This window comes from Danaus plexippus, chromosome 8 (assembly GCF_018135715.1).
Source record: "Danaus plexippus chromosome 8, MEX_DaPlex, whole genome shotgun sequence".
Classification (NCBI taxonomy): domain Eukaryota; kingdom Metazoa; phylum Arthropoda; class Insecta; order Lepidoptera; family Nymphalidae; genus Danaus; species Danaus plexippus.
Window position 1 is genome coordinate 8654055 of NC_083542.1, and position 21319 is coordinate 8675373.

General features: G+C 32.3%; 2 protein-coding genes across 2 annotated transcripts in view; one reads left to right on the forward strand and one right to left on the reverse strand.

Annotated features, from left to right (window-relative positions):
* LOC116771567 (protein tweety-like) overlaps positions 1–3369 on the forward strand; it is a 39180-nt gene extending 35811 nt beyond the window's left edge. The window contains exon 13 of the mRNA XM_032663456.2: positions 39–3369. Within this exon, the coding sequence (XP_032519347.1) occupies positions 39–207 (169 nt within the window). The 3' untranslated portion in view covers positions 208–3369. The remainder of the gene's footprint in view (positions 1–38) is intronic.
* A 6460-nt stretch (positions 3370–9829) lies between these two features.
* LOC116776601 (sulfotransferase 1E1-like) lies at positions 9830–21047 on the reverse strand. Its single transcript, XM_032669833.2, has 7 exons — positions 20893–21047; positions 12320–12454; positions 11844–11943; positions 11333–11655; positions 11111–11205; positions 10472–10637; positions 9830–10207 (listed from the first exon to the last, which is right to left on the reverse strand). The coding sequence occupies exons 1-7, from the start codon at positions 20960–20962 to the stop codon at positions 10089–10091; spliced, it is 1008 nt and encodes a 335-aa protein (XP_032525724.1). The 5' UTR covers positions 20963–21047; the 3' UTR covers positions 9830–10088.
* Between the last annotated feature and the right edge of the window lie 272 nt (positions 21048–21319).

Consider the following 21319-nt stretch of genomic DNA (forward strand, 5'->3'; position numbering starts at 1 on the left):
AGTTTGTAGATATATTAAAGTAATATATTTGTTCACAGGTCTCGCATGTCCGGCAGCGCCACGCTGGGCCGTGCCGGCAGCGGGACCGGCGCGGCAGCAGCTCTTGCAGCACCCGGCGGCTCACACACACTCGGCCGAGCCCACAACGGCAAGTACGCCACCCTGAGCAAGCAGTGCAAGACGCTGGAGAGCAACGACTTCTACTGAGAGCGGGCGGGCGCCGCCGCGCCGGCCGACCGCGACGCGGGCCGAGCGAGCCGTTCGGGCAGCCTGAACCGCTTCGACCCCAAGTACGCATCGTTCGGCCCGCGCGCGCCGCGCCCGCGCCCCGCCGCGCCGCCGCCCGCGCTCGCCTCCTTCTCACCGGACAAGTACGCGACGGTGCGACCTCAGAGGCGCTCCGACCACCAGCCTCTGTCCGCGGCGGCGCTGGAGTACCGCAGTCTTCAGAGACCGCGCCGCGCCCCCGCCGGCCGCCGCCGCCCGCCGCCCACGGACGCGCGCGACCTCTACGCCGTGACCGAGCTGTAGCGAGACCCTACGCCGCCCCACAGATAAAAACTTTTGGACATACGTGACGCCCCTTACCAGGCGCCACGTACTGAAATGCTTCGATACACGAAACTCGAATAACCTGTGAAACACCTGTGTTTGTACTCCACAATAGACTTTAGGCGCCTCGACTCGGATTCTTCTATAACGTGACCGAACATGAACGAGTCAGCCCCTGCAGTCCTCCCGGCTGACGTGCTCGGTACTCTACACTACCTACGACACTCCGCGTCGCTATGGTCGTCATAGCTACGCGGCGATGATTTTATACAGCGTGTTCAAAAAACTTTGACGAATGATTCGAAGGTTCGTTACTCGTTAAGTATCTCATTAAATCGAATATGTATTTATAAGATGTGATTGTGACCGGTACCGGTGACGCGTCGTCATCAGCTAGGTTAATTTTTTGAATTAATTCACGAAAAGACTTGATACTGAACAACAAGCTCAGATATATAATATCAGGGTTGATTTCTATGTGATGCTCAATCTGCCGAATGGTCTAATAGCTTAGTCCTCATCCCGCGAGGTCGCGACGAAGGCCTACGATTGCGGTTACACTTTAACGCGAAGGCTAAATTGATTTTACTAGACTTTACTTAGATAACACTTTACATGTTTTGAGGGTAGTTTAGTGTTATGTGGGCATTTATATTTTATACTTAAAACCGGTGAGGTAGTTAATGTACACGTGTGTATTCGTGTATATGACGAGTCCTCGGAAGGCTGTGCTAACGACATACTGACCAAGACTATCGAACGCGTCCCGGCGACGCGACGCCGAGTCATTTGCGTGTGACTTTTCTAATCTGTTTTCGCTCAACGTATTGTTAAGATAACTTATTTGTAACATTAGTTAAATTCGGTGACTCTTTAACTGCAATAGGTGATTTTGTAAAGGACGGTTTTACGATATATTGTGTATATTAATATATTGTAGTAGATAATGGGGACGTAACGAGCGTCTCTACGATGTTCTTGTAATGTAATTATGGTTTGAATCCAGTGAGTAAACGAATGAGAAATGCAATTTTTTTAAGCTCGTTGAAAACCAACTAAACGAACAATGCAACAAAAAATTAAAATAATATTTTATTTAATATGTATATTTACACTAGTTTAATGTTTTTTATGGTACAATTTTATATATCATTAATTTAATACATTATAGCGTGTGTTTTTTTTGTCTATCCTGAGGTAGGTTACGAGGTGACAAGTAGACGAATCGTCGCTATTAGAATCTCGTATCGGCATAGCGTTAATTTTTATTGTTAAAAAATAAAGAGTGCAAGCGGTTACGTCTAGTTCAAACTAGATTGTAATAATTGTAAATAATATATTAGATTCCATAGTGAATAATTAGTTGATATGGTAAGGGTAACAGGTTAAGCATTCCAACGTGTGTAGCTTAATGTGGAATTGGTAGTGAAATAATCTGATATCAACTTAAGGTCGTGGGTTCAAGGTGCATATTGCCACTGCCATTCGACGAGCAATTAGTGTAAGTGTATTTAAAATTACTCTCAAAACACCACGTATACATATGTCAGAGGATTGGGTTAATATTGGAAATGACTAGTTATCACTCTAAGGCCTAACGGGAAGCCTTAACCGAATGCTTAGGGTTTTTGCCTCTAATGTCATTTTGACATTTCATATTTGGCGGTAAAAAAAAGAATTTTTCGCGTTCATCTAACTAACCCTATAATAATAATTTATGTATTAAAAGTAATGTTAAATATATGATACCAGTTTTATTCAGTATTATTAGTGAACTTTGTGAGAATTTACAACGATTTTGGTAAATTTTTTTATGAGCAATATAGTTTTTCTGTTTGTCAGCTTTATTTCACTTACCGTCAGCAGTTTCGCCAAAGATAATGCATAATTCTATCTTTAGTTAATGATAAGTATTTAGGATCCTAGATTATTATTGACTGCTGTTATTTTTTTTTTAATTTATCAAATCTCTTAATTCTATAAATTATGTTTTCGAACAACAATACTGGCATAAATTTAAATATAAATATAAATTTTGCACAATATTGGCATTTTAATGAAAACTTTTGTAATTCATTTACAGGTGATTCTTTTTTTGAATTTTTCTACGAGTTTAAAATGAATTATATCGAATGTATGCAATAACAAAGTATGTTATATGTAAGCTCACTGTCTTTCGAATGTAATGTAATCTTGCACACTATTTATCAACATATTCCTTATAATAATTAGTCAGCTGTAAAATATTTTAGATGTATCATAATTTTCGTTGTTTGTTACGTAAACATTTTTCTTTCTTCAACGGAGGTCCGTACACAATAATGTTACCGAATTGTCTATGACTGCGTCTTTTACAGCAATCTGTTTGTATTTATGTACGTGCCATAATATTTTATTTTTTAATTTACTAACACACTGTTCCATCGAGACGTTCGTTCCTTTGTTTACAGTAATGTCATCTTCAGTTTCTTTTATTAAAGCTTCAAAGTTTTAAATTGATCGTTATAGTATTTTATTTTTAAACCGTAATTATTTTTTATCTTTAGCGTGTTTAAGTTTTTGCTTTTCGAGTCAATTATGGTGAGTGCGTTGTATTTATTACGTGTATTTAATGCATTGCAAGGATTTTTGAAATTTTTATTTATTTTATACTTATCGAAGTTTCGTTACTGCAATGAGTTTTATAATGTTTTTTTTTTGTTTTGTATATTTCTTGCAATGCATCTAATTCAGCGAGATGTAATGGCTCGCGAGTCATAAACGATAAATAGATCATGTGTATGGGTTTACAAAGCAAATAATAAATGAATAAAAATACGCCTGTCTCCTTTACTTCACCTTGCCTGAGTTTTGTATAGAATTCTGACAAGAATTATTATCATTGGTAAATAATCCATGGAGGAAATCTTTTTATTGTATCTTGAATAAAAATTTCTAAACGAATATTTTTTATACTCTTACATGGTACGTGGTACAACTTTCCAACACTGCTTAGAGATGTGATCGTATCATATTCAAAAATAAAGATTTCTATAATAACTAAAGAAGGCCTATCAGAACCTTTAAGTTGCAATGTAGGCTGTTGTTTATTTCCAATAATATTTAATATTGTAATTAATATTTTAATAGATAAACTAGTAAGCAACGAGAAAACACGTAACCCCGAACACTGTCAAGTACTTCTGGATGGATGGATTGAGGACAAAACCAAATAAGTGTCACTGTCTGTGTCTCGGTAGGCGGAATACAAGATACGCCTCATACGATCCGGGACTATCGTTTAGCGGTCAATGCGTTTCTACGGTTATGGAAAATGCTCCATTTAAATTTATCGGTCGTAGCAGATAGCTTTTTGAACGATCTCAACAAGGTTGATAACCAAACGGTCAGTAGCGTCAAAAAAGATTAGATCTAGGATAATTATCTAACTTCACGTTTAAATTGGATCCTGGTCTATGATTTTAATAAAACCCTCTTGTCAAAGTTACATGCAGGCGCCATAAAGATGTTGAAAATGTGGTTCTGGCTCGCGCTATCGGCTGATTGGTCAGCTTTATTCAGGGATCGCAATACTTTTGGGATAAGTCTAAAAAGGCCATGGGAGCTCTATAAACATCTAAGATTTTCCAAGAGACATCGTGGGGAAATCCAATAATGACGTTGTTACATCACTCCCAAAAGACAAAGATACCCCGGAGCTAGAGTCTAGACTTCAATTCCATAAACAGTTGGTGAGATCTAAGACTTTCACGAGTATTCATTTAAATGAAACTAATATTTTTTGGATTATACTGTGCGTATTTTATTACTTTAATAAACTACATACTCCCGACATATCGGTTACTTTGCAACAACCCTGATCACGGGCAAACGAGATATGAATGTCTGTCAGTTGGTCATGTTATTTATCATCTACCACCGAAGATTTCTTAATTTTCTGGCGTACCACTCTGGATGCCGGCAGAATAATAAAATACGCGTAGTATAATCCGAAAAATATAAGTTTCGTTTCATAAACAGTTTATGATAGTGTAGTATTCAATGAAACTATATTAAATTCGTCATGGCTGTATGTCTTGTGCTAAGTAGCAACCTGACTGACAGAGACAAATAAAAATAAACTAATCTAGGTAGATGTAGGTAATGTAGGTACATTACACTTGACATCATATTATTATTTTAACAATACCGAGCAAGTATAACTAATACATAACAGATAGGAACACAAAGTAACAGAGTAGAGTTAGGATCAAGCAAGAAGACCAAAGATACGGACATATTGAGATCCAGTTTAGAGATGCAAACGAGTGGCTAGACATACGAGACTTGCGCATCCCATTAGCACTAGAGGTGCCCATTTATGACAGGTCGCAAAAACTACTAAAATTTTATCTCAATTCGATCCAAATTACTCTCACAGATCACAGTTATTTAATAAGATGGGGTCAAGGTACCGAAAAAACTTGCTACGTCTATGGGAAGGCAGTTGAAACAGCTGAGCATTCGCTGGTGGGATGTCGAGTACTCCTGGATAGCGGTTAATACTGGCGTCGTCACGATAGGGTCCTGCAAATTATACGTGAAGAGGTTAGTCTTTCGCTAGCCAGAGCGCATGGGAAATAATCACAAACGAGCAATCAATAGGTTTTGTGAGAGAAGGCACTAGGGCTATAAAATCAAACATCAAACCTTATACTATTCTTAAAGCGGCTTCGGATTGGACTATAATGATAGATACGTATGAGAAGCAATATAAAATCAAAGAGTATATTTATGTATAGTTGTCTATTTAGACAAATAAGACATTGTCTTAAATAGTTGTGGTGACAGTAATTAAAGACTAAATTGTTTCTCAACGTTAATACTTTTGTCATATTTTATAAAAATAAATTAAAATATCAAATGAAAAGTTTATTTTATTTCATAATGAATACTGCAGTCTGTTATGCTCAGTTGAATCGAGTCATTCGTCCTACATAAATACTAGTGAATTCATATTTAAGGTTTTTTATATATAATGCTATGGCTTCATGCGCACTGGATCCGCGGAATATTTTGCCAATGTCAACATTTTTATTTGTTGGACGAATGATAATCATGAGTACTGAGCATCTACTGTGTGGAGGAAAAACTAAAGAGTTTGTTGAATGGAATGACATTCCAAGGTAAAAGTTAAAACATTTGCTTTAACCAATATATAAATGTAACTTGTAACCTTAAAGAGTTGGCTTTTTAAAAAAGTCCTCAACAATGTTTATAAACAACAACATAGCGTCTTTGTAACAAATAAAGACAGAACATCCGCCATACCCTGGATTTCGCTAAAGTATATTTAAAGGTTACCTGAGGTAGAGCACCTTTGTTACATTTGTTTTTTATTTGAGAAACGTACATAAATACAAAATAATATTGTGAAAAACACAATCAGATTTTAATGACATTGAATATAAAAAAAATCATCATTTTTTAACATTTATTTTGAAGTGTGTTAAAGTTGTTTGAATCGTAATATCTGTCGGTTAATTGACTATATTTCAAGATAAAGGACTAGTATAGAAATATTTAATTTAATATCTCCCTTCAATATAAGACTTCTGACCACATTCATAAAGTACATATAAAATTCTAAACAATAACTTTTGTCTATAGCACAAAAGTTTTAATGAAAATAAAAAAAATACATAACAGTTTTATTAGAAATAATTACACTGTATAAAATATTAAAAACAAGGAAGAACGTTTACCAACATTTCAAAATAGCTACAGACGGTATTTTAAATTCCCGAAAACAGTACTCCGAGGCAATTTTAGGTTGGAATTGGACGCGGAAAGAGTTAATCTGATTTCATCACAAATTCATGACGTTATTTCCGCTTTACGAGCTCTAACGTAAATTTAAGCATATTGTGCTTTTCAGAAATCGTTAGCGTTGTAAGAATATAACACATTTGTAAACTTTTCACTTCAACTAAATTGTATAAAATTGTTGATATTGTGAGATTTAGGTTAAATTAATTTTTAAATTGAAACATGTTTTATAATACTTGTTTTATTCTGTAGAAAGGCGACGGAAATTTTAACTGGTTGTTTGCGAGTGAAATTAGAAGATATAGTTTAATCCTAAAGTGTACTCTGAAAATCTAGTTATTACTTGCTCATGATTAGCAGGCTGAAGTGGCAGTGGGCTGGCCATATTAGTCGCAGAACCGACAACCGTTGGGGTAAACGAGTTCTTGAGTGGAGACCGCGTCGCAGCAAACGTAGTGTAGGACGTCCTCAGGCAAGGTGGAGTGACGATTTGCGCAAGATGGCTGGTAGGAGCTGGATGCGAGTAGCCGAAAATCGATATCAGTGGCGCGCAATTGGAGAGGCCTATGTTCAGCAGTGGACCAATATAGGCTGATGATGATGACTTGCTCATGAAGAAAAAGTGTCAGTTAAAAATTCAGTACCTTATGAAACAATAAGTCATCAGGTTGAATGGTGGTATTTATTAACATAACCCGTAATAAGAAACTAAATCGTAAATTTTTACCTCAACAGAGTCAAGATTATTTATTGATTAATATGATTTTGTAGAAACATTTATGTATGACAAACCTAGATACTTTGTGCCTACAATGGTCGCCATTTAGATACTCAGGATATTGGTATTCTAGATGGACATATATTTTTTTATGTTTTGACACTTTAAAATTTTGTTGCTTAATGTAATGGGCCTTTGTTTTTATTATAAGGCTCCAGTCATAATGTTCTTAACACGGTGATATAATAAAAAATAAATGAAGCCTTTACATTCCTATTAGCGGCTAGAGTTTATTCAATTTCCAAGTTTCACGGAAATTTAAAGAAAATTAAAAAACTTTTAAACCTTATTTTAGAATGATTGCGCTTCTATGAACTGCTGTCCTGAAAATAAAAAAAAAATGGATCAAAGTCAATTTTAAATTTCTCGCAGAAAAATTCTGTGTTCTCTGAAATTATGTTCTGATTCCTACTGAATTAAAAAGTCTTTCATCGAAATTGTGTTTTTGGAAAATAATATCATGTTACTGAACCCACCTTGCCAGATAATAGTACGTAGTAGTATCGAAATATAGTGTACGGAATGTGATCCCACAAATTTGATCGTATTTAAGTACTGGGTACACGTAGCATATACATACATATAAGTCCGGATAGATTTTACGTTTAACGTAAGAAGCTAAAACCTTGCAAGTAAAATAGTCTGAAACAATAATGATTTTCTAATAATATTTAATATCGAAACTATTAATTGTAGCATTATTAATAAATGGAATATACGAAATCTGTTTGTAATATTGTAATAATATACTGTAGCATAGCTTTGTTTCAATTATTGTCTGTCTGTCTGCTTATTCCGGCTAATCTCTGAAATGATTGGATCGATTTTGACGGGACTTTTATGGGCAGATAGCTAATGTAATGAGGAGTAACTTAGGCAACTTTTTATAACGATCCCAAAATTAAGCGTTATCAATTGCCAGTGGGAGTCATGCGCCGGCGGCCATTAAAAGATTTTTCATTGTTTTTTTCTTTTGTGTTTTCTTTTTTTTCTTTTTCGTGTGTTTGGTCAGCAACTTCGACAAACCTTGAGCTCAGTTTTTAATATATCTTTCATCTGAATAAGAATATTTTGTTATCTTTACCATAGAAAACTGAAGGTGAAATTTTACGTTTCCTATTATACATTACAAAGCGATTGCTTGTTTGATACTACAAAGCACAGGTTCGTGAGATCGTGAGGCCACGATTAGGTTGGATCTGATAAATATCACTTTAAGGCTTTGAATTTAATGAAGAGACGTTCATAAAATGGTTGTTTGTGACCACCAACCGAATTGGTCTTGATTACATCCGTAAGATAGCCAGTCTCTCGGTGTTTTATAGGGTACACTTCTGGGAATTTGCGATATTATTGCATGATTTCAGTCTTCTATCTCTTCGTATCATCCCCTCTTAAATTTGGACGAAGTGAACGCTTGCTCCTTCCTCGTGCGCTCAGCAAAAGTTTGAATCTGTTAAGCTAAAATAAATAAACTTTTTGTGTAGCTTGTTTAGCAACCACCGTTTTAATTCCGCTTACCATAAGATAGGTCTTAATCACGCACTATCCAATAAATATATAAAACAAGCTTAAGCTGAAATTTACATACGATAAATTAGTAATAAAAATATGACTAGTTTATATCAAAAGCTATTAAAATAATATAAATTTCCAGTAGAATGATAAATTTATTAAAATGTTACTTATGAATTCTCTACCTGTGATCTTAGTTCATAACAAGGTTAATTTAATTTCTGATAGAATCAATTACGAGCAATAATAAAGTTGCCTGTCTCTGTAAACATCTCGATATGAGATCAACAAACTTGGCTTTACTTTACAGAACTCCCTAATTTAATGTTAAATTGATAAATTGTTAATGAAGGCTACAAAATTGTCACGAGTTTGGTACATTTTAGTAGCGAAGCGTTAGTAACTGTTGGATCTTCTATTTTCTTAAGTGAAAATTGTATATATAACTTTCTGTTGATTTGTTTATTAGATTGTTCAAACATTATCACGTTGGTGATGTGATCAGACACATATTCCTATTAAATCTATCTCAGATCAATAATTTACAAGGTACCATTCCTGCGCTGCTTTTTAAAATTCCTTATTTAATTATGTCAACAAGTAAAAAACATGACTCCGTGAGGGAGACAAATTAGAACGAATGTAGAATTTTTAAACTGTAACGAACACTACTTTCATATGTTTATATTACAAAATATAATTAAGATAGATTAAAAATATTATTTCGTGTAGCCTTAATGTCTAGTTTCGGCTGTGGGGAATCCTGCTACATTCGTTACACTTACATGCAATGAAGATTTGAATTCGTATTATTTAATAATATTTTTATTACATTTCCTTTGTTTATTACAAATGCATCTAATTTTGTGGGTATCATTTCACAGATCGTACTAAAATATTATATTCATAACTTGCTCAACTCACTTATTTTTATACATAAAACAAAATATTAAGAAAAAAAAGAGAGAAAAAAACTTGTTTATCTAATACATTTCAAATTCCTATCGTTCTGTCAAATTATAATAAATTTTCTTAAAACAAATAAATAGGATGTACAAAGGTCAATTAGTTTCCATTTTAAGATATGTATTTTTAACCATTCATTGACATTTTGTACGTAAAGTCACTTGTGTGTTTATTTAAACACGGCGGTAGAATAAATATGACTAAAGGCGGTTAATAAATAATATCTTTTTATTAAATAGGTGAATTTTATGTTCATGATTTACATACAGAAGACATAGGAACAGCGAATTACACGAACTAAGAAACTATATGCCAAAATCGTAAATCAGTTAAAATTTCGGAGATTCAATACAGGGACTCCACTCACTTCATAAAAATTAAAAAGATTTCAACCCAAAGTTAGGAACTGATGTCGTCTTATAAAGATGTTTCAACTACCTAAGCTGGTGTAAGTAATAATATGAGAGGACTATTTCGAGCTCCAAGACGGGTATTTCAGGTCGAGTCCTTTAAGCCTCGCTGAAAGATAGAATTCAGCTTCAATCTTCATCTCAGCATCAAAATGTGTTCGCCAGCCACCGGCTTCTCCTTGAATCACATAAACAATACTTTACTAAGAGCCATCAAAGGAAGGCACAATTTTGAAATAATATAATATAGTTATAATGAGATAATAGTGTTATTTTCAAATCTAATTATCCAACACAATCTTACATTCCACCAAAAATATATATGGGAGCTAAAGTTTTTGATTATTGTGTGCTGTTGTGAAGGTCTTCAATATAAAAAAATATATATAATTCTGTTTTTGCAAACTAAAATAATAAAATTGAAACTGAACTATTTACTTACCTTTACGTATAAATTGAATCTTTCCGTCTCCGTTGGCGTTGTTGTTTACATTTTTATTATTACGAAAACTATCGAAACTAAGATGATTGACTAACTCATTTATTTTTTCATCTGTGTAATTTCGATCCAAGAATTTACATACTCCTTGTATTTCTCTTTTCAAGTCCTAAAAAATATTCAATATTCAATGCACATATTCTTATCAATCTTATTTGATAATAATTTCGACGTTAATATACAAAAAAATCAAAATAAAAATTAGTTTGAGTTACAAATTTTGGCTTAAAACACTAGATTGATTTGATTTTCATCGCCATTGGTGATGCTCGGTATGGCAAAAATGTTCGCCCAGACTGTTGATTGCTTTTTACCGACACAGTTCGCGTACAAGAAAAAACATTTTAAAGAACTATTAATATGTCGGTTTTACACGAGAGAATTATAGTCACTAATAGCATTTCCACTTTTATAAATTTCTATAGACAGAGTATTTAATGTACTTGTTTTGTTACTAGCATCTACTCGCTATCCATAAGTTATTTTAATTTCTGAATAAAAACTTAATATTAAGTCACAGTGATATTTTTTATTAAGTTGTTAATTGAAATTTCTATTTGTTTCTTCTATGGGATTACCTACCTTTTTCATGTCTTCATAGAATAAAAAGTGTAGATTCTTGTTATGTCTTTGGTCCCAGGACTCATTGACGTGTTCAATAACCGGTGTCATGGGTACTGGAATAACATTTAAAATATTAAATACAACACATAATTAATTCATTATGTATGCGTCAGTGATTTGGCTGAGGAGATTGTAGTAAAATTTTAAAAAGATATTTCGTTCTAATATTTTTACACTTACATAAGTCTCTCTTAAAAGCGTTCCAAAAATCTGCGAAGGAGGCTCGCATGAATTTCTTAGCAATCATTTTGTGCAAATAATAGTATGAGACAGCAACGTCCCTAGGATCCCTAGCCACGTAAATAACTTTGGCAGTGTTGAGTAAGTTAGGGGGAAGCATCGACAGAGGTAGATGAGTTTTAATGAAGCGTGGTGAGGGCGCCATTTCTAAGGTTTTCCAGCTCGGGGTCTGAGACGCTTTCTTTAATCCTTGAAAGGAACCCAGATTCATGAAGTTCATTCTGATGAAAATGTGGCCCATTTCTGGTATGTGCGACGTGGTTCTGTAAATACAGTACTCTCGTAACTCTATGTTTTACTAAATTTTACTCACATTATTGTAAAAATGAATTGAAATTAAAAATTTTGATGTATTGAAAGGAAATAAATAACGATCTTGTAAGTGGCGAAGACAAGACATATATTCCTGTTTTTATTGTGTATAACTCAATATGATATTTAATAAACTCACTCAAGCATTGGGAACCGTTCAAACAACGGCTTCGATTTGGCAGTTTTGTAATCTAAATCATTTTCCAGCAACCACACCATTTCTTGGGTCCACGTTGTTCCTAAAAGCATATTATATAAGGAGACTATGTAATTTAATATAATTCTTGATTACAAGCTTTATCTGCCGCCCAAATATAAATAGTTAATAGCAATAAAACCTATTCAGTATTATCTAAATGTGACAATTCACAATAAAAAAAATGTGACTGATATGAATTAATAGACATAAAAGCATGTTGTAAAAACTACCGAGTCATTGAGATATAAATTTGACTTAGTTACTTCCTTAGATAAATAACTCAATATCAATATAAATAATCAATATTAAACTTTCAAATAATTTACACGTGCAAACTTCGGACCTAATCGTAGGTTTATTTTTATAAGACTATATAAAATATAACAAAAAAAAATAAAAAACTGAACCCAATTAACCTGATCTTGGCACTGAGACAACCCATACATCATCAGGTCGTACTTTGAAGTTGTATATAGCCTCCGCGTGCTTCCTGAAACTTCCCGGCATTACGTAACCTTTTGAGCCGCATTTTATGAAGGGTTTTGTGTAACCTGCAGTATCAAAATAAAAAAAAAATCAGAGATGAACCAAAACTCAAATTATGTCTGTTAATATTATAAATAAATAAATTGACGAAAATATTGAAAACTGTTCTGTGTCATCTAAGCTTCATTATTTTATCTCCACAGCAGACGGAAAGGTCACTGAAAAACCTCTCTTATCTAGCACTGATGTCGTGACGGCGAACGGAATCCCTTATTGTTTATAATCTTTTTGTTAATTCACATTATCAATACATCACTTAATGTGTATGCAGAAAGCATTAAAAAAAATTACTGAAAACAAATTGTTGTGGCCTGAAGATCAAATTTTATATAGAAGAGGCCTGGTTAAACGTATGGCAATTAAATAATTATTGCCGCTATTCCTTGACAAAATCTGTCACTAAAAACAGTTAAGTACAAAGATTTGAGATGACTGAATAATTCTAGATTCAATCAATGAAGATGTCATCCCTTCTATAAACTATAAGTTACCACGACTTATTGCTTTTCTTCACTTATTTTATGCGTGTTGAGTGTTGTGAGTTTTTTTATTTATTAAATTAATTGATTATTATTTTATGTCTCGTTACTTATGGTACTATTGGTTCGTTTCGAAGCCACATTTAAAAATAGTTAGCTGAATTTATTATTGGTTAGTGAGTTTTTACGTAAAAGAGAAAACTAGCTATTTACATTTTTGTTACTTCAAATGATATCTGACTTACACTGATCATGTGGCTACGAACTATGTTTACGTTAAATGATTTGTACAATAAACTTATTGTATATATGACAGTAAGTACAGTCATAATTTCATGCAGTCAAGCTATTAGGTATTGATAACAGAAACTAAAAATGATACTCTCGGATTACTACGCGTTTTTTTATTATTATTTTAAACTACATACTAATGACCTTTCGGTTACTTTGCAACAAGCGTGTTCACGTGTAGATGAGATGAAAAACCGAAACGTCGCGTGGGGGGTGTTTATTTTGAGATAATAGAAAACGCGGTAGTCCGAAAATATTAGTTTTATTTAAATGAATACTCCCGAAGGACTTAGATGTCATCATCATTGGTTAGAGTATTTAATATAATAATGTGACGATTCTCTGTGCCCTCTGTTTTGACATGCATGAGTGCTCGAGCTTTATTTTGATTGAGAAGTAATTGATATACCGAAATATGTTTTGACTAAGTATGTTGACATTTTAATTATCTTCAGAGGGGATCTCATTTGCGAATATGGGACGTTGTTTAATGTGAATGTTCCTCGCGACTATGGAATCTGTGCTAATTCCGCAACATTGTCGATAAAAAGTTAGAACCCTCATTCTCTTATTATATATGACTTCTTGCATTTCATTCTATGAATTTTCTTTAATCAATTACTTCTTTTTATAAAGAGTGATGATATTGAAACAATATTTAATCCATTGGAAATGACCAGCGTTATTAAAAATGATTGAAGTTCCACCACCAGATTGAAGTTTCCACATAATTTTAGTTTCAAAACTGGAAAAGTAGCCTATCTCGTTAGTTGACATTTAATTCAAAGATTCAAATGCAAAGTTTTTTTTATTGTAACTTTAATGTGTATGTGGTTTTTTTAATTAAAAAGAAGCTGTGGGTAGGAAATGTTAGGTTGGTAATTGTAAAGCTGAACTTCGTGAGTATCATTAAAAAATTTGTTACACCTCAAACCTTTCTTTATTTAAATTTTTGCTTTCAGGTCTACAGTAACTTGTGTGTATATAGGAAAAAGGTTAAAGTTGTGTAGTAATTGTATCGTATTTTTATATTGTTTTTGTTATAAAAATATATAGTACACATTATAAGCGTTCTTCCTATTCTTTGGCTTTTCTCCAACTATGCCTAAATTACGCAATCATTCACAATTCATCATTGTCTACAGCCGACATTTGATTCATCATCACATTAAGAAATACAAATACTGTCCACGAGTTGTATTCATATAATTTCTTATAATAACTATTGTATCTCATTACTTTTACTATTTAATTTTTTTTATTGTATTTTGTTTATTTGTTAAACCGCAGGGTAGTTCATAATATTATAAAATATTTTCTTGTATTAGTGATATTATATTTTTCTATTTCTTCGATCTGTGTACATACACTATATATATTTCGAACCAATTTTCATCATATATATCGAAATACTTTAGCTTAATTCATTTATTTATAATTCCAACTTTACTTTTCTATGTTTCTTTAGTGAAATTTCAAATAAAAAGATATTATACATGCAATTTTATTTTAGATAAAACATCTGGAGACAAACCGAATCACTTTTGAGGAATTCTATGACGCTTGACGAGCCTTGTAGCCTTATATTTAAATTATTATAATAAAGAAATATAAATATTAATAATATATTACACGTTTCTGATAACAATAAGCCATGAATGATACTTCATGGATTGTAACCATGTGTCTCTTATCCACAGATTATATAATAGTAATTGAAATTTTATGATCTGAGGCACTAAAATCTTCATCATGAAGAAAGAGGATTATCTTCTTTCAGTTTGTAAACACCAAGGTTTGATGAAGATGTAGACTTGTAAAGCTGATGGATGGATCTCTATCTCTCAACTTCGCCAAAAATAATCATCCGACATTTAATTTAATAAAAAATTAAATGCTAACATTGACCAGCAAAGTCGAAGGAAGGCGGTGACGGTATCATTTAGAAATTAAAAATAAAATATTTTAATGTTATCTAACATTTTCACGTGTTACCGTAAGAAATCGTTGGCGGTAGACGTCAAATAACAAGACTTTCATAATATATAAAAAACCAAATATCAAGTAGTATATCAAAAAATCAGAGTTTTATGTAAATAAAATCAATTTTTTACTGATTGATATAATTTTCCAATTATTTTGTTTTTCTCAAACTATGATTTTATTCATTTCAAAAACTTATAATAGCAGTAGAAGTATAAGTAGATTTATGTCATAATTCTACTTATCAATATTTTCGTGTTTGTTTTAAAGTCATTTAAATTTTTTCCTCTATCTGTTGTATGTCACTCTGAAGCAATCCGTGGAGTGGGGATAAAGAGCAACACAAAAAATTTTGAACCGAAACTAATACCGAAAAGAACTCACGTAGAATCGATCAAACCGTTGTATAAGTTAATAAACTTCTTACCGCTTCTGGATCAACTTTCACACGCTTTTTTAAGATATGAATATGATAAGATGTCTTATAAATGCCGAAAAAGGATAGTGTATAATCCAGTAGGATGATATCGTCCCATAACTCAATTCTACGTGCGTTTCAGAAATGTTATCTAAATCCAAAATAAAAATGAAAAGCGAAGATAAAAATGAACTTGTATTTGTATTTTTGTTATCAGTTCAACTATTTATTTATGAACTTAATATACGAATATTATAAATATAATAAATTTTAAAGTGAGTAAGGCGGTTCAATTATGAAATGCCCTAGGCGAGATTTCAGTGGTTTTGTCTGATTATGAACATTTTTACTGTCTTAAAAAAAAGAAATCAGAGACTTTTTCCTTCTCTGGTCTACAAAACGATAAAATAAAACCATAAAACGTGTGCTCGAGGTCTAGGTTAATTGGTTTATAATAATTTAACTACAAATGTCTTTGAATACAATAATGTCTTTGTCCACATTTGGTAAAGTTAGACACAGACACCACATTAGTTTTTTCTTTCTTTGTGGGTGCGAAATGTTTTCTAAAAAAAACATGAGACAAAATTGTGTGTCCGTAATATAAGGACATGCATAATCAATCTCAGGGAACTTATTAAAAGTTTAGATTGATACATCACCATAAAATTTTGTGCTTTCACATCAAATGATTTTTGGATCTTAAAACATTTTATTCAAATTTTATGAATTTGATTTATGCCGGCTTAGGTCCCAAAACTTCAAAATAATCGAATTCACATCAAAAGATTTAATCATTTCATAAAGTTTCTCACTAATTTTATTATCAAAAGAATAAGGTGATAATGTTTTTTAAACAAGAAATTCCTTATAATTTTGACCAAATCATTTTTTGGGAAATTTTACCCTCATCTCTAATTATTTATTTAATGCTTCCAAGTAAGTATAGTCCCGAAACTAAAATTAATAAATGTCAAAAACGTTATCAAAATCAATTTATTCTTATTATAGTTTGGTGTACTAGACACAACGACATAATAAATGGTACATTATAATTGTAAATTATCAATAAAAATCGTTAATAAGCAATAATTTCATAACATAATCCACCGAGAGCTAAGAGTCAAAGCCGTGCTCCGAACGACAATCACCGAAGAATCTGGAATTCGCCGGATACCATATAAAATAAAAATTTTATAATTTTGACTGTTCATCAAAATCTGAAATTTATCGCCCCGAAAATATTTCTTAGACAAAGTTGAAATTATCAGGAATCTTTTCCAATTACTAAGATAGCTGTACTTACAATGAATACAAAAAATCATGGGACTAACGTTCAATTTCTTGATAGAAATTGTCACTCGCGTTGCCCTAATTTTATCAACATAGTGAATTAAAGTTATCTTTTCGTATATATGATTGACGACAAGAATTCAGCTATGACATATTATCGCAATATTATCTCATTTGTTTTTAGATATCGATTTATGGTACAGATATTAAAAATAATCATATGACTTTTTAATATTAAAGATAAATTACAATCAAACTTAAGAAAGTGCAAGTGTACTGATACTATATTTTTGCACCTACACCATTCTATATGTAATAATTACATTTTTTTTTTATTTAATAACTATTATTTTGGTTTATGGGTTTAATTTCTCCAAAGGACCAATTATATAAATAATAAAAATATTGTATCATGATTTTAAATGAAACTAATATTTTTCGGATAAACTACGCGTGATTTATTTTTGTAAAAAACTACATACTCCCGACGTTTCGGTTACTTTCGGCAGACGAGATGTGAATGTCTGAAAATTTTACACCCGTGATCACGGTTGCTGAAAAGTAACCGAAACGTCGGGAGTATGTAGTTTTTTACAAAAATAAATCACGCGTAGTTTATCCGAGAAATATTAGTTTTATTTAAATGAATAAAACTCGCGAAAATCTTAGATCTCATTATGTATCCTGATTTTCTCTCGTCTAAATATCTGTCAGAGACACCTTTATTTCGATTAATTTCAATGAAGACGGGGTGAAATTTGTGTGTAAAAAAACAATAGAAGTGCAGACTGTGGGTGATAAAATATAAGACTTAAAATAATCATAAATCAATAATAATATTTGGTTGATAAGGATAATAATATATCATTATATAAAAGATTATTAAATAATAATGGAAATTCTTTAATGTCTGGTAATAATTATAGATAACATAGAAATATAACGGAATGCTGGTTTGAAGTAAATAAATTAATTAGAAAAAAAACTTTGGGTGCAAAATCATCATGGAAAGTCGTTAACTTGGACAATCTCTCTCTATTAGTAAACCTCCAAAGTTGATACACAGATTTTCGTAATTTAACTTCGTGTAATCACTAGTCGGTTTTGTGAATCATGCAGCTTCCATGCCCATATCATTACTAGCATTACGAAAAGGGCACATGCCATAGAAAAATATTTTCGCACATGAAGGACAGAGATAAACTACAAAAAGGGCACCGTATTCTTCGATAGAAATAGCTGTTTTGGTACTAAAAATTGACAAATCAAATTGGGGGTTTTTTGGCAAAAAAAATCTAATCTAGGAGTCACTCTGGATATTTATCTCACTATCCGCTTAAATTATTCAGATAGTAAATAACAGTGCATCCTAAAACCTGAGCACCCCTTAATCAGCAGTAACAGTAAAATGTCCTTTACAAGACCATGTCAAGATAATAGATCAAGTCGTGTCATACGCAAGCGTGTGATTTCCTGACGATTGTCCTTAAGTCATCAACAAACTACAAGAACTACCAAATAAATTCATGCGAATAGCTACAGGTTAGCCCTGGTGCAGCAAGAACTCCGGTCTCCATAGGGATTTCCAACTTCCTCAGACAGCTATGTACTTTAAAACGACCTCAAATAGATTTTTCATATCCAAACGTCCTAATTATCAAACCGGCCAATTACTTCCCATCCCCCAACTCTTCGGTTGGCAAGAGAGATCCTAAAGACGAGTTCCTAAACCCTGACGACCAATTAACCATTGACAATAAAGACACTAATGCTCTTTTAACTCACTAAAACTAAATACCCAAACCGCCTTCTCCGGAGAACAGAACGACCAGTTTTACGAGTATACACTACGTTTCGGTGTTCTGCCATGGGTTGAAGGTAAGATATTACGTTTTCTGATTTCACCCACCTTTCAACGACGTTATAAGCCGGGGTCCGGCCTCTTAGAGGCACTCTTGGGGCTTGCGTATGTCTCCGGGCTCTTTAAGCCCGTATTCAAAGGGTAGGTTCCACTCAGAACAACAATCCTTCCTGGTAACGCCATGGAAGCCAATAGAAACTACAGCAATACTCTAATCAATGTTCATTTAGTATAAGTTAAAAATTTATGTCTAATATAAGAAGTATCCAAGTAATTTATAAAAAATATTATTGCAACTGAACACTTACTATATTTATATTTAGATCAAACTTTTATTGCTATAATTCCGAAATGCCATTGATTCCTTTGAAACAATTTGCATTCATTAGTACATACGCCCTCAATATTACTTTTCTAAATGATAACAGTGTTAATTCATAGTTCGCTAATTGCCTGTTAATAACTTTGCAAGATCAAACAGAATATGTAATTAATTACTAAGTCAAGGATTCGGGCCATTTAATAGAAGGAATGAATACAATTACAGTGTGGTATATTATAAATAACAATACAGAGGAGCTACTCTCGCCGTGAGGTCTAATTATTTCGTTCCTTGCCTAGTCTAGATATCAATAAGTACTGGAAAAACAATTGAAAGTTATGTTTAATTTTCAAACTTATGTAATAATAGCACTTTACTTATTTATCCGAAACCTTGGAATGTGAGCGTGTAATCTCTGAATCAGTCATAAAGATATGAAATTGAAAACAAGGCTTCAGGATAATGTTTCTGTAATATCTTTATAGACGCCATTATCTAATAAATTTCATTTAACAGTACAATAACTTTCGTGAACTATGTTAATAGTTTTTTTTTTAATATGATTAGAATTATCACTAAGAAACGAGTGTTTTAATAATTATAAATTGTAAAGTTTAGGTATTGTTAAAATGTTACTACTACTTGGTCTTGAGGAAGAATCTAATTTGCTTTATATATCTATATAGCAGGGGTAAACTATCAGGTGTTATAAAATATTTCATATCGGCTTATAAGAATAAAATTAGCTGTAGATAGCAAACACGTTACACCAGTTTAAAGAAAGTGTTAAATTTTAATGTCATTGTAAGTTACAAACATAAGTGATAATTAAAAATTGTTAAATTTTTCAAATGTAGAATAAAGAACTATATTAATAAATATTGTCAAGTTTTTTTAAGGGAATCCCAAGAAAAAAGCATTGTGTATCAGGAAACATAGGGGTTTAGGGGAATATAATAAATTCACTGAATGGGAAGACCAAATAAATGTAATGACCAAATAAATAAATGACCAAATAAATGGGAAGACCAAATAAATGTATTTTGCAATTTTCTGAAGAGTATACGTATTTAAATCTAATATCTATGTTTTCACCAGATTTATACATTAATTTGAAGGACACTCCTGTGTTTAAATATGCATTAAATATTTTTTCTCCACTAAGCTCAAGCTCCCGTAACAAAGAATGTTGAGGGAAAGAAATATTTTATTTTTGGGGCTGAAAATATTTTTATTTGTCTGACGAACTCTTAATTTGTCATATGTCCTATTTTTAAATAGTTTGTTTAATCCTTAAGTTCGGTATAAGATTCCTAACTCAGTTGTAGAGATTACCTTGGTAATATATGGTAATTTTTTATCATAAGTATAATTACCAGTAAATTCAATTTTAAATTTAATGTTTAATATCGTAATAAAGACAATCTATAAAACAATTCTGGCAAACTTTTAATAGTATGACAAAAAATGTACCAGGAATCGAGTGTTTAAAATCATATATAAAATGTATAAAGATTTAAAATAAAGTATAAAGATATCCAATGGTGAGCCTCGTTGCCTTCTATTGAGGTACTTATAACTTTTTTCGTCGAAAATGTATAATATAATTTTATATCAATAGTATTTGTTTGAGGTATTGTATTCAAAAAATCAAACGTAATGTTCGATTTTTAAAATCATGTTATTAAATGTTGTTTTATTCATGAAATAAAACAAACACATGTGATATCAAATGAATTCTCTCACCTGAATGTATTTCATAACAACTAGTTAAAACACAACACTTCACAACGCACCTAATAAGCATTTTCTAATGATCCTTTCCTCTTCCTCTGTCACCTCGATGAATGTGTGCGTGGATCTCATAAGGCAGTTTTTACGAAGAAGCAATACCACGGAACTGTGGCGAATTGAACCGAACCGTTCGTTTCCAACGACTTATATCAATAATATTTATCAGACGCGAGTTTATCAGCTCCTAGTTTAATAGTCGAAAGCAAATTTTGATTCTGATCATATGTCAAAAATTAAATAGGAATTAAATTTGTGTTTTTTTTTTATTATAATTTTATTTGATGTTCCGTGACATATTTCTCTGTAGCAATCTTCAGTTTTGTTAGTTCCTTCTGTTTATGTAGCCACAGTATACATTTTCGGTATTCACTAAGGAAGATGCTTGTAAAATGTTAATTTGGAAACTTTCATTTTTACACTGTCGCTATT